Source organism: Somniosus microcephalus, chromosome 30 (assembly GCF_052327205.1).
Source record: "Somniosus microcephalus isolate GS21.2 chromosome 30, FLI_Smic_1.0, whole genome shotgun sequence".
Lineage (NCBI taxonomy): Eukaryota > Metazoa > Chordata > Chondrichthyes > Squaliformes > Somniosidae > Somniosus > Somniosus microcephalus.
Window position 1 is genome coordinate 6,165,438 of NC_141016.1, and position 25,569 is coordinate 6,191,006.

Sequence of the window (25,569 nt, forward strand, 5' to 3'; positions counted from 1 at the left end):
TTGGCCAGTGCTGTACTGGACCTGAGAATACTGGCCTATAAATCCGGGTGCACCCATTTTGAAAAACACAGTGGGGGCGGGGGTGGTCGGGGGGGGGGGGTGCACAGGTCAAACCAATCTTGCAGTGGGGCCTCGAATAGGCGTTAGGCCCATTATTTGCCTATGTGAAGGGCCTGATGCCTATCAGCCGTGGGCACCGAAGACCATTTTTTGGCCTGTATCAATATGGCAGGCAGCGCACTTCCAGCTCATAATGAGCGTGCGCTTCCAGCTCATATTGGAGGTTTAAGAGGCTGTTTGGCACCCGCAAAACAGGCTGCACAGCAGAATTTCAAAGCCACTGTCTCCAGATGAAACATTGCTTATTCCCAAAACTGCCACCCGATAGTGGAGCGCACACACACACGCACGCACGCACGCACGCACAGACACACACACTCACAGACACACACACACACACTGCTTAGTAATGTAGAACATACTAAAGGAAATGTTGCATCTGCTGGGATTGATTATAATTTTACTTCACTGGTATAAATCTAGCCATTACGTCTTAACAAGATCGCAGCATTGGTTTAGATGTTGGGACGAAGCAGAAGACCCATCTGTGCTACATGTAACACAGTAACTAGGAGCCATAAATGTAAGAGAGTCACCAATAAATCCAAGAGGGAATTCAGAAGAAACCTCTTCATCCCGAGAGTGGTGAGAACGTGAAACTCGCTACCACAGCGAGTAGTTGAGGCGAATAGCATAGATGCCTTTAAGGGGAACGTGAAGGAGAAAAGAATAGAAGGATATCTTGATAGGGTGAGATGAAGAGGGGTGGGAGGAGGCTTGAGTGGAGCAGAAACACTGGCATGGACCAGTTGGTCCGAATGGCTTGTTACTGTGCTGTAACTTCTATGTATGTAACTTGGGAATGCCAGATGTTGATGCTTGGGGTGTCCATCACTTCCATCCCTCACCTTGATGAGCGCCAATGTTCACCATCCCTTCCCCCCCCCCCCCCCGCCAAAAAACTAGCAGTGATTCTCAGCAAGGAAACCCAAGTGGCCACAAAATGCTGTGACTGCAGGAATAAGAAGCAGCTGAAAAACATTTGAGGGAATTAAAACAAGAGAAGATGAATAATGCAGCGGCTTCATGGGGGATCATTTGTTTCACTTGAACGATTGAGCATTAACCAGGGCTCTCAGACAACCTGTCGACATTGTATTCTGATGCTCCGCACAGGTAGCAGATGGCGGATGTGCAAGTGAGTATAATTAAAGACCCAATGGTTTCCTTTCGTGATGTTTCTTTGGCTGGAAAACAATCCACACATTCAACAGAGAAGATCACTGTCGTCAGACTTTAGGGAGCTGCAGATTTCAGTAAACAGATTCTCAACAGGGCTCAAGAAGTTGCTAGTAATTTTCAGGTGGCTGCTCTGCATTTTTCCATCTGATGAAATGATTGGAAGATCCGTCCGGGATCAGGTCCTCTTTTCCAGTTTCTTTCCTCGGAGAATTCGCACCGTTGAGTAGTTGTGCTGGAGGCTTTTCTCAGAAATCTATTTGCATTCCTCCTGAGCATTTAATTTTGTGCACATGAAAGGAATTTATGGCAGAGTTGGCTGTGTGCCTTTATGTAAGACGGGAGGATTATGTGTGGGTAGAAAGTAAAGAAAAGCAAGATGCTACTTCTTGCTGAACTTGCTTCTGAAGTGTCACTCAGATTGAGTTCCAAGTTAACAGTCAAAAGACGGAGTTTTGGAAGAAGGTTTCCAAATTGTTCCTTAAAATAGTTCAGATGTAAAGTTTTGTTTTGTATTTACTGGTAGCTCACTGGTTGAGATCTGTGTGTCCTTTTATCCGGTTGCGTGTTCAGGTACTAGTCAGTTTTGGCTGAGGTTGAATCAACCATCGGCAGTTCAAACCTTTGGGCTCCTTTGACCAAAGGTGACACTTGGTCATGCAATGCAAACTGGAGAAGTTTGTAGTCCGGGTAAATACTCCGCTCCACACCGTGTTTTCATCAGATGGCAGTAGCATTCTTTGTCAAACATTGTATTTTTGCAAAAGAAAATCAGAATTTAAAGCCGTGCTACAACTAACACCAAATTTTCCCTCATGAATATTGGGATGTCAAGGCCTTGGAGAAGGTGCCGAGGAGATTTATTGGACTGATAGCAGGGATGCAGGACTTCAGTTACATGGAGAGACGAGAGAAGCTGGGATTATGACCCTTCGAGCAGAGTGTGTTAAGGGGAGATTTAATAGAGGAGTTCAAAATTATGAAGGGTTTTGATCGAGCAGATGAGGAGAAACTGTTTCCACTTGCAGGAGGGTCAGTTACCAGAGGACACAGATTGAAGATAATTGGCAAAAGAACCAGAGGGGAGAGGAAGAGTTTTTTTTTAACACAGAGATTTGTTGTGATCTGGAATGCACTGTCTGAGCAGATTCAATAGTAACTTTCAAAAGAGAATTGGATATATACTTGAAAAGGAAAAATTTGCAGGGCTATGGGCAATGTTCCCTTTGTTTTTTGCACGGTCCCTTTAACTGGCTGAGCGGCCCATTCAAATTTTCACACGTGCAGTTTCTTCCATGTAGAAGCCGATGAGTGGCCTGCGCAGGACCTTCAGACTTCTGCGCAGCCACGCAGCTTAGCAGGAACGTTGGCTATGAGGAAGGAGCAGGGGAGTGGGACCAAGATAGCTATTTCAAAGAGCCGCGCAGGCACAATGGGCTGAATGGCCTCCTTCGGTGCCATGTGATTCTATGATGTGGCTTGAGACGATCCAGAAACAAACAGCAGAGGTGATTTCAGTGTAAGTTGGGCTTGCATCTGTGAAGGAAGATTTGACTTTGAGGTGAGCTGATTGAAGGTTTCAAGATTATGAAATAAATTGACAACAACTGATCGCAGTAAACAGTTTGCCTGGGTGAAGGGCTCATACCAGAGGTACACCAGTTTATAATCGGCAAGTTAGAAGTAAGAGGAAGTAATTCAGGCAAAACATTTCAACCAAAGGGTAATAGAATTGTTGAACAAGTTAGCAGGGAATGGCATAGTAATATTTAAGAGACAATGCGTTTCTGTAGACAGAATTGATTGAGGGATATGGTAGGTGGGATTGATCCCACAGCAAGGATGGGGTCAATGGACAAAATTGCCTTTCCTTGTTCTGAAAGGTCCTTCTGTTGAGCCTGAGCATGCACTGAGAGGTTGGACATGTGATGGCAACACCCTTCCAGATCTCTGCCAGTGTTGCAGTATACAATGCTGCTGATAAAGGACTCTTCCTCGAATATCTCTCTCATCTTTTCCCTCCCAAGCCTGCCCATGAGATAACACCTGACCTTTGCCCGGACGTTTCTGACTCCCGGGATACGGAAGATTGTGGATGCAGATTTGTAATTCCCGGCACTCTGCTCCATTTCTACATGGCCTTTTAAGAGTCGTATATTCAAGTTAACGGGGTACAAGTGAAACCATGTCCTGTTCTGGCCAACAGCTACCAACACTGGAGAGAGTTGGTATTTCTACTTAATTCCTATTAACTATTTCCTCTAGTGTCGGGGGTAGGGGGAGGGGAGTCCAGAACAAGGGGGGAATAACCTTAAAATTAGAGCTAGGCTGTTCAGGAGTGATATCAAGAAGCACTTATTCACACAAAGGGTAGTGGAAATCTGGAACACTCGCTCCCAAAAAAGCTGTTGAGGCTGGGGTCAACTGTATATTTCAAAAATGATTGATTTTTGTTAGGTAAGGGTATTAAGGTGGGCAAATGGAATTAAGATACAGATCAAATTGAATAGCACAACAGGCTCGAGGGGCCGAATGGCATACTCCTGTTCCTATGTTGCTGAACTGCAAGCAGCTGAACTCTGCAGTTAAGGATATCTGCACAAAAAGCGATGTGTCTGTGCTCTTGATTTAATTTGACCTAGAGGGCATTTTAATTTTGTATTAATGTTGCTTTAGACAACTATTTATTTACTAAAGCATAATCTGCTGCTTAATCAAGTATTGAAAGTTTTTTTTAGAAAAGTTATATCTCTATGGATTTCTTGGTGTGCTTAGGTTTCAAAGCTCACGAGGAAATCCAATCAGAGCACAGATGTAGTCAAATACCATAGGCAATTTTATTTCACTGAGAAACCTAGGTGAAAGCCAAGACCCATGTACAGGAATCACAGTATAGGAGATTAGATGAGGTAAATGAAGAACTGATCTTCCAGGAGGCAGTTTTCGCAGTGTGAGTACCATTTGAGATCAGAGATAATGAGGTCAAGGATGTCAACAGATGAAAAATGGACTATGGATGAAACCATCAAAAGTAAGATGTGGCAGCTATTGGCTGGATTTGGCAGAGATATAAAGAAAGTGTACTTGAAGATTTGTAAAAGGCAGGATATTCATTGCCCTCTAAGAGTATGGAGGAGATCAAGCTGTAGGATTCAGCCAGTGCACTGTCGAGGAAATATGCAGCAAAGAATGTAAATGGAATGATCAGCACAAGAGTGGGTGCGGTTAGTATTGAATGGAAATGATTGGTATGCAGAATGAGCAAAATAGGAGTGAGAACAAGGCTCTGAGAGAGCTCCAAGTTGATGGAATTTTAATCGAAGGGTGAGCCATCAATTATTGCACAGAGAGTGCAATTTGAGAGGAATGTCGATAGCTGTGAACAGAGCTTTGATGGAAGACCATAGGTAGGTAGGTATCTTGTTTAGCTGTGCACAATGCCAGCCCCTGTTCAAAGGCTTTGGCAGTGTCCAAGGGGATAACAAATAAACGCTTGGCAAACTCAGGTGAGATTCTTGCACCGAGGATAAAGGTTCCTTTTTGTCGATGGGAGGTTGATCACGAACCTTAACCCTGTATCTGCCCTTCAGAAGCATTTTATCCCAGTAATCTCTTCAGTGGACAGTGGCGACAGTTGGTTTTATGACCTATTCTAGCGCTTGCATTAGTTGGCCACGTCATTTTTAAAGGCTTCTTTAAAATCTGGCCAACATGTTCCATTATGCTGACTTTTCTTAAAAACCGACCTAGAGGTAATGCTGTACATCATTGAGATAATTCTGGGAGTTGGTGTCTTATTTACTGAGGGATCGGATTCAGTGTGGATCAGGATGATCTATCAATGTTTGTACACCTGTCTGGTTAACCCAGTTCATAACGATGTCACCATGGCAACAGCTCAAACAGGTGCATTGCAGCTCGCCTCTGGCATATGTAATTGTGTGATGTTAGCCTTTAAAGCTGTGCAGCTGATCATTCAGACACCACCTGTTATGTTAAACATGCTCAATTTCTGAAGCATTCAGAGGCACTGAGCGGATTGCGATGAACCTTTCCGCTGTTCTTGTTTTACGACAGATGTGGTCTTTAAGCTGGACGACGGGACGATCTGCGCCCATAAGCCCTTGCTGATCTCCAGCTGTGACTGGATGGCAGCAATGTTCGGGGGTCCGTTCGTGGAGAGTTCAACCAAAGAGGTAAGGAAGCAACTGATGGTGGATAGTGGAGGTACAGCTAAGCTTAAATATTATAGGTTGCTAATGCATGGGATACATTAGCCAAAGGACTTGACTTTATGCAAATTCAATGGAAATAAAAATGAGGGGGAGATGTAAACCGAACTGCTGATCTCGCTATCACCTGTTTTACACAATCGCACAAAGTCAAGATCTACGCCAAGGAGTCTCCAGAAGCTGGACCTTTACTGCCTATTGGCATCCAAACCAAATTTGATCAAACTCTGTTTCAAAGGTTTTTCTTCTTTCCCTGTTTAGTATCAGACTTTTATGTGAATTTCAGCTGTCAAGTTACTTACTCACTGAAGAGCAGGTAATCCGAGTCAGACTAGAGTGTAATCACTTCCACCCACAGTGTACCCAAATCATAGAATAGAATCTTACAGCGTAGAAGGAGGCCATTCGGCCTGTCGTGCTGTCTCTTTGAAAGAGCTAAACAGTTTAGTCCCATGTAATCAAAAGAGGAAAATAAAAGTCAATTTTCACACAGTGATGTAATGCCTCTCTCCCTTCCACCCACCCGGCCCTCAAAACTTGCTGATAGTATAACTGCTGAGCCCAGTAGAAAAGGCATTGGGATGTTCCCATTGTCTTGGTCCAGGGAACTGGAGGAAAAAAAATAGCAGTCAGGGTTCCAACTCCTCATCACCATTCAACGACTCTGCTGGAAGTGTGCAGATGCCCTTCATATTCAAACAACCTGAAACTATTCCACAGTCACAAAAATTAGCCACTCGAGTTAAAGTACTGGAGGGTGGCTACTGCCCCTTGATATTGTAAGCCAGGGTTACTTGATTGTAGTAAGGTGAGAAAATCAGAGGTAAAACTAAGAGGGAGGTAATAAGATACTGGCATCACAAACGTGGAAGGAAAAGTGACTATTTACCAGCTGCCGACGTATTTACAGAATGGCATTAGCCCAAAAATCCACGTCGGGTGACATCTTTCACCCATCATCAAAGGCAGATGTTGCAGAAAATGTATTGATCTTTGTAATCTCCAATGCTGCATTGTATCCTGCATTGCAGCTGCATCACCGGGCCAGTACAGCTCAAGGATGCTCACAGTGTGAAATGCTTAGGCTGCATTAAATCTGCAGCAGTCAGTTGGCAATGTGTGCTGTGCAGAAATGACATTTCTTCACTATTTTGCATTCGTATTGAAGGAACATGGCTCGCATCCTGTGTAGGCATTGAAGCGAGTATATTCTTGATCTATAAACCAAAGAGTCTGAATATTACACATCAATGCCAACAGTGACATGAAGTGTCGTTTTCTGTGCCGTGACTCAAAAGAATGGATTCTGTCCAAGGGCACAAACTGTATTTTGGCACGGCAAAATTATTGATGAACTGATTTAACTTTCCTTTTGGTCGAGAATTATCTCTCTAGAAAGTGGAAGCTCTGGCCTCCTGTAGCATTTGAAGAGGCCCATTTTTGTTCTTTTTTTTTTTTAAGAAGAGTGAAACACCAATGTCTTTGACCCTTCCTTCACTTCTGGTCTCCATCTGCTCTCCAACAACCACAACCCTTCTCTCTAGAGTGAGAGGAGGCTCGTGTGGACCATAAATACCAGCATGGACCAGTTGAGCCAAATAGCTTGTTTCTGTGTTGTACGTTGTATGTGATGCGATGTATTTCAACTCTCGCCAAAACAGTTTTACTGCCAAGGCCTGGGTCTATTTTGGAAGTACATTAATTTTAAAGAATTTTATAGTGTCTCGGTGATGTAGATTTACCTTGGTCTTATTAATCAAGGGGCTTGAGTTTAGAATCTTTTGTCTCCTAAAGTTGAGTCAAATCTTGAATCATTGTTGAAGGATGTGGAAGAACTTCCAAATCATCCACCTCGTGCTCAGAGTCATTCATGCATCGTGATATTTTGCTCGTACTGCGATATGTACGTGGGCTGGGAGTACAGTAATGTTGCGGAATTAGCCTCAGTGTTGTGTTTGGCGAAGAAGTGGGTGGGGGGGCGTACTGAGTTGGGTGGCTCCGGGCTTCGTACTGGGACCACTACTGTTTCTAATTTACATGAATGACCTGGATTGAGAAACTCAACGCCAGAGTGTCACATTTGCAAATAATACCAAACTTGGAGGGACAGTGGAATTCAAAGAAGCAACAGAAACTACAGAATGAGTTGGACAAGCTATGTAAACGGCCAGAATGATGTCAGATAAACGTTAATGTAGACAAATGTAAAGTGCTACACTGAGAAAGAAACAACAGATGACACGTGTACCCCATGAATGGTGTTGAAATAGCTCAGGATGGAGTTAAAAATAACCTAGCAGTCTTAGTAAACTTGACACTGAACATGTCTGACCAACGCAGAGAGCTATCAACAAAGCCAATAGGACGTTGAACCACATCGACAGAACAGTAGACTATAACAACAACTTTCATTTATACAGCGCCTTTAATGTAGTGAAATGTCCCAAGGTGCTTCACAGGAGTGTAATCAAACAAAATCTGACACCGAGCCACATAAGGAGCTATTACGATAGGTGACCAAAAGCTTAGTCAAAGAGAGAGGTTTGAAAGGAGCATTTTGATGGAGGAGAGAGAGGCGGAGAGGTTTAGGAAGGGAATTTCAAAGCTTAGCCAGTTGAAGGCATGGCTGCCAATGATGGAGTGATGGAAATCTGGGATGCGCAAGAGTCGGGTACAAATTGGAGGAGACAATGATCAAACTTTATAGCTCTGATCAGACCGCACCTGGAATACTGCATCCACTTCTAATCAGCAAGAAACGAGAGAGGCATTTAAGTGCTGGAGGCAGTGCAGAAAAGGGCCACAAGACTAATCCCTAGTGTCAGGAGTCTAAGTTATGAGGAAACGCCGGAGAAACTTGGGCTTTTGAATCTGGAAAGAAGACAACTGAGAGATCATCTTCTATAAGATTCCAGGTATAGAAAAGGTTAACCCGGAATAGTACTTTAAATTGAATTGTGGGAGTAGAACAAGTGCTAACAGGTTCAAACGAGCGACAGGTAATTTTAAAGCAGACCGATCCCCCCCCTCAGCCTTGATGACCGATGGTGAGATGCTTGGAAGAACTGTGACATACGGAGTGGATTCCTTATAGAGGACCCCACACTACAACCTGAAGGATCGAACCTTCCTCGCAAACAGTGGACAACCATCAACCGCTTCAGAACTAGTCATGGTAGACGCTGCCACCTTCTCCATAGATGGAAGATTAAAGCATCTCCATTATGTGACTGTGGAGCTCTTAATTAGACCCTGGAGCACATCATTGAGCGCTGCCCTCAGAGGAAATTCGCAGGCAGCCTACAAGAGATCCACGTTGTTACACCGGAAGCTTTGACCTGGATATCTGACTTCGATATTGACATTTGATTTGCTACTACCATACGAAAGAAGAAGCAGAAGTAACTTTTTCTTCACACAAAGAGTGATCGATATGTGGAATAAACTTCCAGATAGATCAGTGAAGGGTAAGAAGCTTAACATCATTTAAGAAACAATTGGATTCGACAATCGGGTAGATTTTAGGTACTCTCTGGATGGATGACTAAAGATGGGCTGAATGGCCTTGCTTCCTCCGTAATTATCTTGTGATCTTCTGCGTGCACATTCCTGAGGCTTTATCATTTGGAGCTTGTCTCATTTCTTCTTTTGGTCTTTTTTGGGGAAATCAGGTGACCTTGCAGAGGTATATAAGATTGCTTAGGGTGTAGGGAAAGATGATCTACCTGAGAGCAGTAGTCAGTCCAGGACACAAACTCAGTCCTACTGCTTCGTCGCAAAGTTATTCGATAAATATGCTCTGCCATTAGGCTTCCCACCACATCTCTCTCTCTCTCTCTCCATATATATATTTCTTTATCTATCTATCCATCTCTATCTATCTGCATCCCTATATGTATCTATATACATCTATATCTATGTAAATGAAATGTTACAAATGAGAGTTCTAAATTGTATAAATGTGAGACTAGAACTAGGGGGCATAATCTTAGAATAAGGGGCTGCCGTTTCAAAACTGAGATGAGAAACTTCTTCACTCAGAGGGTAGTAAATCTATGGAATTTGCTACCTCCGAGAGCTGTGGAAGCTGCAACATTAAATAAATTTAAAACGGAGATAGACAGTTTCCTAGCTGATAAGGGAATTAGGGGTTAAGGGGAGAGGGCAGGGAAGTGGACGTGAGTCTAGGTTCGGATCAGCCATGATCCTATTGAATGGCGGAGCAGGCCCGAGGGGCCGTATGGCCTACTCCTGCTCCTACTTCTTATGTTCTTATGTATCATAAAATAGCACTCTTTACCACCACAAAGCATGTCAAGATTTACGAATAAAGAAAGACTTGCATTTCTACAGGGCCTTTCCGACCTCAGGACGTCCTAAAGCACTTTACAGCCAATGAAGTACTTTTGAAGTGTGGTCACTGTTGCAATGTCAGGAAACGTGGCAGCAATCTGCGCGCAGCAAGATCCCACAAACAGCAATGAGATAATAACCAGATAATCTGTTTTAGCGATGTTGCTTGAGGGATCAATGTTCACCAGGACACACTTAAAAATTAAGTTGGGGCTGTAAGAGTCGCTGGAAATAAACAGACTGCGAGACTTTCATAGCAGCAAAGAAAAAACGCGCGTTAGCTTTATTAACTCTCCGCATGGACTGAGGAACCCGGCCTCGTCGCAGGGCTATGACGTCATCACACAATCGACGACTCTTAAAAGGACCCTGCCCCGATAACCCAACCAAGTTTCGTACATAACGTAGAGCGATAACAACATTGGCTATACATAGTGAATTGTGTTACTGTTCCTATGTGGTCTCTGCCACATACATCCCCCCAGAATTCACTAGAACTGGCAATGTCAGTCGTTGAGGGGCCTGGATCACACGGCCGAAACGGCTCCTTAAATCAGGGGCGGGGACCGGGGGTGGGGTCGCATGAGGGTCCTCGGGCGCTCAGTGGTGGACTGAGAGTGCAGAAGCCGGAGGTGGGCCCCGCCGCGGGGGCGGAGCCAACCCAACGGGTCGGTCCAGATCCAGGTGGGCCGGTTTAAGACGGTCCACGGAAATGTAGTCCGGCTTACTGCCGACATCCACCTTGAAGGCCTTGTCCCCGGCTTCCAGGACGCGGAATGGTCCGTCGTAGGGTGGGTGAAGAGGTCCCCGGTGTGCGTCGTGGCGGACGAAAACGTACTCCGCCGCACGAAGGTCGGGCGGAACGTGGGACTGAGGGAGACCGTGCTGTGACGTGGGCACCGGTGTGAAAACCTTGGCGTTGTCCAGGAAGGCAGACCGCTGACGGGCTGCGGACCAAGGGTCCGTGGCGTTGGGGACGAAATCCCCGGGAACCCGCAGCGGCTGCCCGTAGACGAGCTCGGCGGACGAGGACTGGAGGTCCTCCTTGGGGGCGGTCCTGAGTCCCAGCATGACCCACGGGAGTCTGTCGATCCAACTGTCGTCCCGGAGGCTGGCCCGGAGCGTGGCCTTCATGGAGCGATGAAACCGTTCGCACAGCCCGTTAGCCTGAGGGTGATATGCGGTGGTGCGGTGGAGTCTCAACCCGAGGCCTTGAGCGACTGCGTTCCAGAGCTCCGACGTGAACTGGGGCCCCCGGTCGGAGGAGACATCAGATGGGGCGCCGAACCGGGCGACCCAAGTGTTGATGAACGCCCGAGCCACATCGGCGGACGTTGTTGACGACAGCGGGACAGCTTCCGGCCATCGGGTGGTTCTGTCGACCATCGTGAGGAGGTGGGTGAACCCGCAGGAAGGCGGCAGGGGCCCCACCAGGTCCACGTTAACATGGTCGAACTGCCTCTCGGGCACCGTGAAAGGCGATGCACTTTCGAGCGCTGGCATACCACGCAGGTATTGTCCCAGTCGTGAACGTCCTTCTTGAGCCCGTGCCACACGAACTTAGCCGCCACCAGCTTCTGTGACGGCTTCCCGCCCGGGTGGGAAAGGCTATGGACGGCGTCAAAAACCTACCGTCTCCACGGGGCGTGGCTGCCCAGTGGAGACGTCGCACAGGAGCGTGGTGCCAGCATCGTCAAACGCGACGTCCGCTAACTTGAAGGCCTGTGACAGCCGTCCTGTAGGCCTGGACGTCCAGGTCGGAAGCCTGGTCGGCCGCCATGCGGGTGCAGTCAATGCCGAGGTGTACGGCGCTGGCGATGGCCCGGGAGAGACAGTCGGCGACAGAGTTGTTTTTCCCAGCCACATGCCACATGCTGGATGTCCGTCGTGAACTCGGAGACGAAGGAAAGCTGGCGCTGCTGATGGGCCGACCACGGCTCAGAGGCTTTGGCCATGGCGAAGGTCAACGGCTTGTGGTCCACGAACTCCGTGAACGGGCGGGCCTCCAGCAGGAAACGGAAGTGTCGGACGGCGAGGTAGAGGCCGAGAAGCTCGCGATCGAAGGTGCTGTATTTCCGCTCGTTGGGGCGGAGCTGCCGGCTGAAGAAGGTGAGCAGCTGCCAGGTGCCGTTGACCCACTGTTCGTGGACGGCGCCGACAGCATAGTCCGAAGCGTCAGTGGTGAGAGCGATCGGCGCATCGGGCAACGGATGCGCCAGCATGGTCGCGTTAGCCAGGGCTCTTTTTGTGTCCGTGAAAGAATTGGCCATCTCCTCGGACCAGTCGACGGCGAGCTTGGCAGGCTTGCCGTTGAGGGCCTCGTAAAGGGGCCGCATAAGCTGGGCTGCCCGGGGAACGAAGCGATGATAAAAGTTCACCATGCCCAAAAACTCCTGCAGGGCCCTCATGGTGAGGGGTCGCGAAAAATCCTTCACGGCCTCCATTTTCGACGGCAGTGGCACCGCCCCGTCCTTCGTGATGCGGTGCCCGAGAAAGTCGATCGAGGACAGCCCGAACTGGCACTTGGCCGGATTGACGATTAGGCCGTGCTGGCTGAGGCGTTCGAAGAGAGTCCGGAGGTGGGACACATGCTCCATCCTGGAGGCGCTGGCAATGAGAATGTCGTCCAGGTAGTCGAACAGGAATAGCAGGTCCCGTAACACGGTGTCCATTAGGCGTTGAAAAGCCTGAGCGGCGTTTTTGAGACCGAATGGCATGCGGAGGAATTCGAACAGCCTGAACGGGGTGATCACCGCGGTTTTCGGGACATCCTGCGGCCGAACGGGGACCTGGTGGTAACCCCGAACGAGGTCCACTTTAGAGAAAACAACTTTCCCGGCCAGGCGGGCGGAAAAGTCCTGGATGTGTGGAATCGGGTAGTGGTCGGGGGTCGTAGCGTCGTTGAGGCGCCGGTAATCGCCGCATGGGCGCCAACCGCCGCCTGGTTTCGGTGCGATGTGGAGGGGCGAGGCCCATGGACTGTTCGACCGGCGAATGATGCCGAGGCGCACCATCGTGTCGAACTCCGCTTTAGCGATGGCGAGTTTCCCCGGGTCAAGGCGCCGAGCGCGGGCGTAGACAGGCAGACCGGTGGTCGGGATGTGGTGTTCTACCCCGTGCTTGGTGGCGGCGGATAAGAACGTGGGCTTCGTGAGGTCCGGGAACCCGGCGAGGAGGCGGGAAAACTCGTTGGAGGCCGAGAGTGCGCTGGACAACTTCGTCGTGCCGGAACCACTGAGCGAACACGGGAGCGAACTGAAAGTCTCAGCGTTGATGAGACGTCGGTTCTTGACGTCCACCAAAAGGCCATTGGCGCAGAGGAAGTCAGCGCCGAGAAGGAGGGTGGACACTTTTGCTGTAACAAAGTCCCAAGCGAAACGCTGCCCGCCAAAACACAGCGCCACGCTCCGTTTCCCGAAAGTACGGATGGAATTGCCGTTGGCGGATTCGAGGGCGGGGCCGTGGTTTCCCCCCCTGTATGTCTACGGTTGACGCGGGCAGGACGCTCACCTGGGCACCCGTGTCGCAGAGGAAATGACGTCCAGAGTCAGTGTCCGTAATGAATAACAGACTACCTGAACGGCCGACAGCCATGGTAGCTAATGAGTGGGCCTTCGCGTTTCCTGACGCGGTAAAGCTGCACGGGGGCCAGCACTACTTAACGTTGGGGCCGAACTGCGCGTGGTAGAAGCACATGCTTGGGGGCTGCCGCCGATGGGCTGTGGGGGCAGGGCCCCGCATGGCCGCGCAGTACTGTTGCCCGCCGGAGAAAAATTTGTCAGCCTCCTTGGCCAGGGCGCGGAAATCACGAATATGAGAGTTGGCTAAAGCCGACCGTACCTGCCCTGGCAGCTGTTGTAGGAACAGTTCTCTGAAGAGGAAGCACGGCTTGTGTTTGCCCAGGAGGGTTAACATGTGGTCTATCAGTTCTGAGGGCTTGGAGTCGCCAAGCCCGGGTAGAGAGAGAAGCTGGCGTGCGCGCTCGGGTTCAGTTAGTCCAAAAGTCTCTAGGAGGTGCGTTCTCAGCATCGCAAATTTGTGGTGCTCCGGGGGGTCCTCGAGCAGGCTCACGACTCTGGCCACGGTGGAGCTGCCGAGAGCAGAGACGACGTAATAATACTTCGTGTCGTCCGTGGTGATGTCCCGGAGTGCAAACTGAGCCTCAGCCTGGGCGAACCAAGCGGCAGCCTGCCGTTCCCAAAACTCCAGTAATTTGAGAGAAACGGCGTTCGTCGCCATCTCGGGTAAAGTCTTTGGAAACGTCCAAAAGAGAAACGGGGTCACCAATGTAGGAGTCGCTGGAAATCAACAGACTGCGAGACTTTCATAGCAGCAAAGAAAAACGCGTGTTAGCTTTATTAACTCTCCGCGTGGACTGAGGGACCCGGCCTCGTCACAGGGCTATGACGTCATCACACAATCAACGACTCTTAAAGGGACCCTGCCCCGATAACCCAACCAAGTTCCGTACATAACGTGGAGCGATAACAACATTGGCTATACATAGTGAATTGTGTTACTGTCCCTATGTGGTCTCCGCCACAGGGCTAGATTTAAATTTAAACTAAGATGTAGCAGGTGATTTTCGGCATTAATACAAGCTAAAGGTTACTTCATGTTAAGTGTTTGCTGCCTTCGCTTCACCGTAGCTCAGTACGTCTGTACCATGCCATCACTACGTGTTGTACAATCCAACACAGAGTGAAAATGTGGCATAAATCTTCTTTTGTCGCATTAATCAGACAGGAAGCCGTTCAATCATCAAGGGCTTACTTGTACAGATGATGTCAGAACTGACGCTGCCTGAAAGATCGGGAATGCTTTTCTTTATCTTTCAGCAGTAATTAAGCGAGCTGGTGGTGGATGGAGCTCGCAGAGTCTGACCTCCCTTATTTTATGAAGCGCTGCGTTGGCTGTCTGAAGGTTACAGCACTATTTATAGATCTGACCATGAAGCAACGTGATTCCCTTTTATTAGCATTTAAATAAAAAGGATTATGTTGTGTGATACAAATCAACATAGCCATCTTAGAAACAGTACATTAAACAAGTTCCTCAAAGAGGAAAGTGATTTTGTTCGGTCAAAACTGCAGGGTGTTTTTGAATGTTTATTTTGGAGTTTATCACACATGTCGAGGTTAGATTTTGACTTTGTACAACAGTGTTAAACGGATGACAGCGAATCGGCAGCGCATGTTAACATCTCTCAATGACTTCAATGGAAATAACAATTGGGAGAGATCGCACAGTCAAAATTACCCCCACTGTGTGCAAAAGTAGGGCTTCACAGGTAGCTGAGTGAGCAGCTGAGCCATTCGGACAAGGAAGGGTCCGGGTTCAATACCCAGTCTCTGCTGATCTCACCCCTGGGGCTAAAGAGAGAATCCTCAGCAAAGATTTCTGCTTCTGTTTGCAATCCAGCCACCCCTGCTGGAACTGTACATGCACGGACATTGGCTGAGGAAAGGGTCACAGGCAAACAGCCTGCTAACAGTCATAGTCAGGCCCACAGGTGCATAGAAAGAATCTGCATTGACGTAGCACCTTATCACATCCTCATTGTGTCCCAATGGATTACTTTATTGTGTTCCAAAGTGCCGATGTCCCAATGGATTACTTTACTTGAGAGTGCCCATTAGGAACCCATGCCTTTGGAGAGGATGAAAATTGTTCAAAAACACATTAGAAGGTAAAATCGGCCAACTTATTCAAAATGTAGTCAAAACAAAATCTTGAGAGGAAATAAATATTTTAGTATTAAGTACGCTATGCCTTGATTAGAGATACAACTACTGTATTGGAAACATAGACAATCTCAAGGCCATAAAAGACATGCATCTTTTCTGCTGCCCTACCAGATGTAATCAACAATACATTATTCTTCAGGATACTTATCCTGTTTCACCTTGAAGAGATCTAAGCTACTTGCCCCTTGATGCGCTATCAATTACTGAGAAAGACTGGAAGTTAAGAGAGTAACAAACAGGCTTTTATTAGCTAAAGAACGAAGGCATGCCTCTAGTGGTCGACCGGTCCTGACTGCCTGGGGAACTGCAGAGCAGCCGCCTTTATACCAGGGCGTATGGGTGGAGCCAGGGGCGGAGCCAGCTGAGGCATGCACAGACAGGTACAACAATGGGCAAGAGTGAACAACAGTGAAGTGAACAACAGTGAACAACAGTGGTTTACCACACCCCTGCAACCTTGATGAGCTACTCCAAAAACCCAACCACCCTCTTAGTGAAGGCAATGCTTTCAGATGTCCTACACCATTTCAAGTTATGCTCTTGTCCCCATGTTCTTCTATCCTGTACCAAATCAAATATCCCTGACTGGTCCTCTAGGTCAATTGAAAATGTCAAAACTGAGACTGATAGATTTTGGTTTATTAAGGGATAGGCAGGTAAATGGGGTCAAAGATACAGATCAGCCATGATCGAATTGAATGGCAGAACAGGCTCGAGGGGCTCAATGTTCTGCTCCTGTTCCTATGTCCCTTATCAATCAAAACCCTGTCATATCGTACCTCAGTCTTATTCTCTCCAACAAGAGTTCCTGTTCTGGAGCTCTATCCTCAAATGTTTTATTCTCTGGACCTCTAAACATAGGAACAGGAGGAGGTCATTTAGCCCCTCGAGCCTGTTCCACCATTCAACAAGATCATAGCTGATTCTAGTGGCTCTTTTCCAGCTCAGCTAGATCCTTTTCATTGTGAAGGTTCCCGGACTTTCAACTTGTTACCCACCCCTTGCTGTTTACCTGTTAATGTTTGGTTAGTGTACGACCAGTGTCAACTCCTATGCAGCACAAAACACACGTACTGTGAGATTTGTTGGGATGTGTAGCACAAAGGAGCTGGTATTACAAAGTGGGAAAGGTGCTTTCAGTGATGCAACAGCTGTGTTTGTGTTTTACCTAAAAAGTGACAGCTATCCCCTGTGTAAACACTCGTTGATAGTATACACAATTAAATTATGCAGCATGTACATGTACGAGGCATACCGATATTCTGTGTCATGCTGGATATACATGTACAGGAAACTTCGCGATATCCGGCACCGACGGGACCGAGCTGCTGCCGATCTATCAAAACTTCCGGATAGACCAGCGCTAATGTTGAAGGATACGGAGGTTTTCATCTCCGTATCTGACAACAAACACTGTTGGTTAGCAACAGCTTGTAAACACTTGGCCCGTACCTTGGAAGCGTCTCTGAAGCTGTTGCTAAGCTACAGAGACGCTTTCCAGAGCCTGACTGTTTTTAAAAAAAAAAAAAAAAAAATGCTAGGAGAAGAAAAAAAACCTAACCAAAACGGCTGCTGATTTCTGCCATTAGATCGAGGTTTCCGGACATACAACCTCCGGATAAACCAAAGTTTCCTGTACCAGTGTCGGGTATTGTGATAGGTGTAAATATACGAGTCTTAGGTGTGGGGATTGGATAATACTGCAACTTTTATAATTCAATATGTAATTCAGCAACAATTGGATGCATTCTGATTTTTCCTAACTTCGCCGAGTTTACATGAATTCTGATTTCCTATTCTAACTGTGCCCATTCCTGGTAATTGCGAGAGGGAATGGCTCATCAGAATACATCGCACAGGTGGCAGTGAGTTGTGAGTAGGGTCGCCAACTCTGCGTGGACATATTCCTGGAGGTTTTAATCACACAACCTCCTGCCTCCAAACGTCCCGCCCCCACGCACCCGCCATTGGTCGCCCGACACGTCCATCCTCAAAGCCTTCCCTCGCCAATTGGAAAGTGAACCAACTCTTCGTTACCCAATTGGATGATTCTTGACTGTCAGTCAAACAGCCTTTCCCTCACCCCCAATATTTTTACAACGAAGAAACAAAAGTGTTCAAAGAAAAACACACTTTTTTAATGCCCCAATAAATTTTCTCTCGGAGCTGCTCACAGCAGTGTCCTGGTGATTAATCTTTAATTCCTGGAGACTCCAGGGCAATCCTGGAGGGTTGGCGACCCGAGTTGTGACGGGTACAAGTTCCACCACGTGAGGTGTTCAGTCGGATTTCCTACCTGCTGTGCACCCAATTGCAAAGGGACAGCAGTCACAGTGCAGCTCCCAGCACCCGTGAATCCGCAACACATATTCATCAGTTTATACACTGGTATATTCAACATCGTTAAGCCCTCAGTTTTTCATTTATGGACTTGCGGCTTGTATGTAGAAAGAAACAACTTGCATTTATATCGTGTCTTCACAGCCAATTAAGTACTTTATGAAGTGTAGTCACTGTTGTAATGTAGCAACTGCGGCAGACAATTTGCACACAGCAAGCTCCCACAGATAGCAATAAGATAAATGACCAGATCATGGCCCAGAAATTCGGGCCGGAGGCTTCCCGCGGGTGCAAGCATCCGACCTGCACTTGCCTAGCACGCCGGCCGTTGAGCTGTAGGCCTGCGTGGGATTCCGATCCTGGGCCCACGTAGGATTCCGATCCTGGGCTTGCTCCAACTGCCAGCACGCAGTGCTTGCGTATCCCAGGGGCGCAGTTAGTTCGAAGCTTCCCCTGGGATCACGTGGGCCATGGAGAGCCAATGGTAGCAGGGAATCTCTATTCATAGATTTGACAGGAAGACCTGTCAAATCTATGAATACAATTCAGCCCCAAAACATAACTAAAACTTCAAATAAATATTTTTTTTAATCACATTTTTAAAATAACTATAAATTACATAAAATAACTTTTAAACAATAATTTAAATTTTTGAAAATTAATTACAGTTTCTAATGGGGCTAAAAATAAACTTACCTTTCTTTTAAAGTATTTAAAAATAATAAACCTGTGGAAAAAATGTTTTAATTTTACTTAACTCACCACTTACCTTGTTAAAAGCAGGCCTTGTGAATGCTTTTTATAAGCGTAGCTGCTGCAGACTTACCCTCCCGGAGCAACCTGCAAAAAAAAACGGAAGTTCCAAGCGTACGCGCTGCCTCTCCGGTGCACGCATTCGACCTGTGAACCCCTTCCTTTAAGGGAACGGAAGTTCCGGTTTCCCGCACATGCACGAAACCGGCACTTTTGTTGGGCCTATGCGTGAGTACCCAACGCATACTCACCCGAAGTTCTGGCCCCATCTGTTTTAGTGATACATGTTGGCCCCAGGACAAACACCAAATTGAGCCACAGGACCGTTTACATCCACCTGAGAGGGCAGGCGGGGCCTCGATTTAACATTTCCCCGCCAACAGTGCAGTACTGCTTCAATACTGTACTGGAGTGTTAATCTGAATTAGGGGCTCAAATCTCTGGAGTGGAACTTGAACCCACAACCTTCTGACTCACAGGCGAGAGTGCTACCACTGAGCCATGGCTGATACGGCAATACAGCTTTCTCAATTTGAATGTAGCACAGAACAAACTAGCTACGCCATCTGTAAGGGAGAAATTGAGTTGTGGTAATTTTCATCACTAAGTCATTGTGAGGACTTGGTGTTCTCCATGTCATAGCTGCAGTGTGCAGGGACATTACTAATACGTTTTTATGTTTCTAACAGGTGTACTTCCCAAACACAAGTAAGAGCTGTATGCGAGCAGTGCTGGAATACCTGTACACAGGACAGTTCTGCTCTAGCCCAGATCTGGACTCTATGGAACTCATAGTGCTGGCAAACCGCCTCTGTCTGCCCCACCTGGTAGCATTAACAGGTAAGAGTCATGATCTCAACTTTCTTCACCTTGTGTTCGAACAGTTAATTCAAGGTTCACTGACTGAATAATGTTTAGGGAAAAATTAAGTGTGGCTAGTTTTTTTTAAATTACTTTTTAAACGTTATTTTTAAAATCGCTCTCGCCTTCATTCTGCCTGGTCAGCTCAGCGGTCGCACTTTCACCGCTCAGTCAGGAGGTCCTAAGGTCAAGCTACAGTACACGTAATCTCGACTGACACTTCACTATGGCACTGAGGGAGTTGTCCATTGTCGGAGGTGCCATCTTTTACATGAGACTTTAAACTAAGACCAAGTCTGTCCTCAGATGGACGTAGAAGACCCCACGGCACTATTTCAAAGAAGAGGAGGGGAGTACTTCCTGTGTCCTGAGCAACATTTATCCTTCAATCAACATCACTAAAACAGATTACATAGAATTTACAGTACTTCAAAATAGTGCTGTGGGATCTTTTATGTCAACCTGAGAGAGCAGACATGGCCTCTGTTTAACGTTTCAGCTGAAAGATAGCCCCTCTGACAGTGCAGCGCTCCTCAGTACTGCATTGGAGTGTCGGCCTGGATTTTTGTGCTCAAGTCTCTGGAATGGGACTTGAACCCATGACCTTTTAACTCCGAGGCACGAGTGCTACCCACTGAGTCACGAGTGCTACCCACTGAGTCACGAGTGCTACCCACTGAGTCACGAGTGCTCTGATACTCTGACATAATCAGTTTGGCGTTAGCCTGTTCCCAGCGATAGGCTTATTGTGCGAGTACTCTTTGTAGGCAACCACATCCTGCTTCAAAGCCCAACCTTAATTAAACAAGAAGTGGCACGTGCACCCATAGGGTTCAAAGCTGCCTTTTCTGGGACACAAATGAAATAGAGCAGGGCCAGACTGTAGAAACCATCTAGTTTTGTTCTAAGAATATTAAAATCCCCAGAAACTGGGAATAGAAATATCAATCTCTGGAGCCCTCAAAAAAAAAAAAAAAAAAAAAAAAAAAAAAAAACCCAAAACAAGAATATTAACCTTCACTCCAGGGTTGTTAAACTCAGTTTCAAAGCAGGAGTATTCTCCCTCATAGATAATCCCGAAGATGATATTTTTGCTGTGGCTCATGCACAGACACCTATTGCACAGGAGAGTTTTAAAACTAATCTCTGCCTCCTCGACCTTCTACTTCCCACTGCTGTTTGGGCCTATTTTTATGGGACAAAAGGGTGATGAGAATCAGCACAACAAGTGTCTCTTTAAGGGCACCACTAATGTAAGAAAGAAACATGTGGTCCAATCAAAAGAAGCTCAACATGGCAGGAGGGTCAGTGACCAGAGGACACAGATTTAAGATCATTGGCCAAAAATCCAGGGGTGAAATTAGGAGACTTTTTTTACACAGTGAGTTATGACCGGGAATGCGCTGCCTGAAAAGGTGGTGGAAGCAGATTCAATAGTAACTTTCAAAAGGGAATTGGATAAATACTTAATAAGGAAAACATTTCAGGGCTATGGGGATAGAGCAGGTGCGTGGGACTAATTGGATGGCTCTTTCAGAGAGCCGGCACAGGCACGATGGGCCGAATGGCTTCCTTCTGTGCCAACAAAGGCTAAGGGAATCCTTCCCAACTAAATGATAATGTTATCAGTGTCTGTAAGATACTCTGTACCTTGCGGTGCTCACCGGTTGCGAAAGGCCTTGTGCACCTGCAGTTTGGGTCAAAGCTTTTGCTGCCAAGATTTGTTAATCAGTTTCCAATCGTGTGCCAGGAAGCCTTTAAGGGAAAGTATAAAGGTACAAAGATCAGCCACAGCCCTTCCCCAGACACAAATAGAAGGGACAGTAATAGGAATTCGTTTTCAGAATCTAACCTGGGTATTCATCGACTGTGACAACTTTCAGTGTAATTGAATGCAGCTAATAACAGTGCTATTTGTATTCTAACTGGAAAGAATGTCCATTGAAAGCTACAGAAAGCAATTCTCAAAGTGCTGTCTGCGAGACAATATTTATGTTTTGAGATCCAGTAGGAAGTTCTGTGAAAAGGTAAATAAACCATAGATGATCTGTCTCTAGAATTCACTCCCCAAACCCCTCCATCTCTTGACCCTCTTCTACTTTAAGACCTTCCTTCCAACCAAATTTCTGGTTAACCTAATCTCTGCTTCTTTGTATCAGCATCCATTTTTTTCTCACACTTTTGTGAAGCGCTCTGGGGCTTTTGTCTATGTTAAAAGAGCTATATAAGTGCAAGTCGTTGTAAACTTTTGAAGGCCGCTAACTCTCGGTGAATGATTAAATGATTCGATTGGTTTGTTGCAGAGCAGTACACGGTATTGGGGTTGATTGAAGCAACACACTTGGGCGTGGACATAGATGGAGATGTTTTACTGTTCCTGGAAATGGCTCAGGTGAGAGATAGATTTGAAGGATAACGTCAGCTGTTTGTGATCCGAATGAACTTAATACGTTAGGGGGGGAACATTGAGTCACGCCCCCTTTGGGGCGCTAACTTCGCCGGGGCCCTAAAAAATTAGCGCTCTTGCGGCCGAAATTCACCGGTAGCACCCCAAGAGGGAAGCAGGGTGCAACTGGAAGTACTGCAGTACTGCAGGCCTTACTCCCCCTCCTTAAAGGGGAGGGGCCTAGCGCAGTGCGACCCGGGGCCCAGCTGGGCCACCAGTGAATGGAGTGCCAGCAAAAGACCCCAGCACTCGAGAGAAGTGCCGGAGTCACGGAGCGCAGCCGGCACTCCATGGGGGGGCTGCAGAGGAGGCCGGGGACGGCAGAGGGGGCAGGTGCTGGCAGGCGGCCAACAACAAAAATGGCCGCTTGGCACCTCCCCTTTAATTTGCGCCGCCCCAGCCGCAGGTAGGCCCCCTCTGACCCCGTTGGACATTGCGTCCGGCGGTAAGTCAGGGGGCGCTACCGAAGATCGCGGCGGGGCGCGAGCGGGTCACTGCACACGGCGATGACGTCATCGCCAGCTGTGCAGCGCCGCGGGTGTTAAGGGTTACCACCGCCGCTTAATTTCACGGGAGGCGTTGGCGGCTCCGCACCCAGATGCTAGTTGCTTTGCGCCCCGTTAGCGCCCTCTTAGGGTGCTAACGGGAGGCGCAAAGCAACCAAATTTTTAGGCCTAAATCTTTTTGCGACTCAAAATCAGTCCCAAAAATAGTGCTCATTGTGAACCTACTCTAGATTTTGCACATTGGCCACGAACATAGAGATAACAGAAATGTTCCATGGTCACAGGTGTTTTCTGAAGCCTCAGGGATGGGACAGTGGAATTCTTTGCCTCAGTGCAATAAGTAAAGAGATTGCACATAAAGAAATGTAATGCCAAACAAAATGGGGAAAGTCCTTTTTTTTTAAAGTCGCTATATTTTAATTCATTCTCAGGATATGGGTGTCGCTGGCAAGGCCAGCTCTTATTGCACTCCCTAATTGCCCTTGAGAAGGTGGTGATGGGCCACCTTCTTGAACTGCTGCTGTCTGTGTGGTAAAGGTACTCCCACAGTGCTGTTAGGGAGGGAATTCAAGGTTTTTGACCCAGCCACCATGAAGGAAGGGCGATAAATGTCCAACTCAGGATGCTGTGTGACTTAGGGGTGATGGTGTTCCCAGGCACCTGCTGCCTTTGTCCTTCTAGGTGGTAGAGGTCGCGGGTGTGGGAGGTACTGTCAAAGAGGCCTTGGCGAGTTGCTGCAGTACATCCTGTAGATGGTACACCCTGCAGCCACGGTGGTGGAGGGAGTAAATGTTTAAGCTGGTGGTTTGGCTGACGATCAAGCAGACTGCTTTGTCCTGGTGCCGAGCTTCTGGCGTAGTGTTGCAGCTGCACTCATCCAGGCAAGTGGAGAGCAGTCCATTACACTCCTGATTTGTGCCTTGTAGGTGGTGGAGAGGCTTTGGGGGGGTTCAGGAAGTGAGCCACGCTGCAGAATACCCTCTGGCTATGCACCCTACCACTTGACATTTCTGACTGGTGCTTTTACACACAATGCTACCAATACTTTTTGCAGACCTTCAATCTAAATGCTGTGTCATTGAATATATGTTGGGAGTCTTGAGTTTTTGCGCAATTTGTTTTTACACCTTCCAGAACATACTGGTATGTGATGTTCAATCATGTTAAAGCAATCGACAGATACAATTATGGGATCCTCTTCACTCAAGGGAGGACCATATCATTCAGGCTTTTTACCTTCAATTTTACATCAACAGTGAAAGGTAGCTTTGGGGAAATCACCATGCCCCACCATCAGATTCCCATGGCATTTAACTGAACCGAACACTGAAAGATATGTTTTTAGCAGAGATCAATCTAGGAAAATCACTTGTGTTGTTTATAGAGCAATATCAATGTGCAAGTCCCGTAGCGTGTTTCAAACCCAACAGGAAACCAAAGCTCAACAACAACCACTGTTTACACATACTACTGTTTGCAAGATGGAACAAAAAAAAATGAATGGAAAATAGATGATAAATTTAGACAACTTCCGAATGTGGAACACTGGGGTAGTTATTAATGAAGGGAGCAATGATCAATGTTGTGTTAGACTGTTGTAAAAATATTTTCTTCCATGAAAGGCACGGACTCATTCTTGGGCACAGTTTCACAAGTACCCGTAGCCCTCCAGTAAGCCATCTTCATTTCAGTCTCAACAGGGGAGTCATTTGGCTAGTTGAAAGTCGGGACATCACAAACCGTGACCGTGCTGTCCTCAAACACCCAGATGTTCTTTGCAGCAAGAGTTGCTGGATAGAGAAGGAATCCTGGCTAATTTCACATCCCTGCCCCCCCGCCACTCCCCCCGTCCTCTCCCTTCCCCTCTTTCCCCCCCCCCCCACCCTTCTCCTCTTCCCCCCCTTCTCCTCTTTCCCCCCCCTTCTCCTCTTTCCCCCCCCTTCTCCTCTTTCCCCCCCCTTCTCCTCTTTCCCCCCTTCTCCTCTTCCCCCCCTTCTCCTCTTCCCCCCCTTCTCCTCTTCCCCCCCTTCTCCTCTTTCCCCCCTTCTCCTCTTTCCCCCCCTTCTCCTCTTTCCCCCCCTTCTCCTCTTCCCCCCTTCTTCTCTTCCCCCCTTCTTCTCTTCCCCCCTTCTTCTCTTCCCCCCTTCTTCTCTTCCCCCCTTCTTCTCTTCCCCCCTTCTCCTCTCCCCCCCTTCTCCTCTCCCCCCCTTCTCCTCTTCCCCCCCCTTCTTCTCTTCCCCCCTTCTTCTCTTCCCCCCTTCTTCTCTTCCCCCCTTCTTCTCTTCCCCCCTTCTCCTCTTCCCCCCCTTCTCCTCTTCCCCCCTTCTCCTCTTCCCCCCTTCTCCTCTTAGCCCCCTTCTCCTCTTAGCCCCCTTCTCCTCTTAGCCCCCTTCTCCTCTTCCCCCCTTCTCCTCTTCCCCCTTCTCCTCTTCCCCCTTCTCCTCTTCCCCCCTTCTCCTCTTCCCCACCTTCTTCTCTTCCCCCCCTTCTCCTCTTCCCCCCTTCTCCTCTTCCCCCCTTCTCCTCTTCCCCCCCTTCTCCTCTTCCCCCCTTCTCCTCTTCCCCCCTTCTCCTCTTCCCCCCTTCTCCTCTCCCCCCCTTCTCCTCTCCCCCCCTTCTCCTCTCCCCCCCTTCTCCTCTCCCCCCCTTCTCCTCTTCCCCCCTTCTCCTCTTCCCCCCCCCCTTCTCCTCGTCCCCCCTTCTCCTCGTCCCCCCTTCTCCTCGTCCCCCCTTCTCCTCGTCCCCCCCTTCTCCTCGTCCCCCCCCTTCTCCTCGTCCCCCCCTTCTCCTCTTCTCTCCTCTCCTCTCCTCCCTTCTCTCCTCTCCTCTCCTCCCTTCTCCTCTCCTCCCTTCTCCTCTTCCCCCCCTTCTCCTCTTCCCCCCCTTCTCCTCTTCCCCCCCTTCTCCTCTTCCCCCTTCTCCTCTTCCCCCTTCTCCTCTTCCCCCTTCTCCTCTTCCCCCTTCTCCTCTTCCCCCTTCTCCTCTTCCCCCCTTCTCCTCTTCCCCCCCCTTCTCCTCGTCCCCCCTTCTCC

General features: G+C 47.9%; 1 protein-coding gene across 1 annotated transcript in view; it reads left to right on the forward strand.

Moving 5' to 3' along the window:
- Positions 1-25,569, forward strand: part of rhobtb2a (Rho related BTB domain containing 2a) — a 75,758-nt gene that overhangs the window by 25,098 nt on the left and 25,091 nt on the right. Inside the window, exons 6-8 of the mRNA XM_085970917.1 lie at positions 5,377-5,495; positions 19,414-19,564; positions 21,889-21,977. Coding sequence (XP_085827043.1) covers positions 5,377-5,495; positions 19,414-19,564; positions 21,889-21,977 — 359 coding nt within the window. The remainder of the gene's footprint in view (positions 1-5,376; positions 5,496-19,413; positions 19,565-21,888; positions 21,978-25,569) is intronic.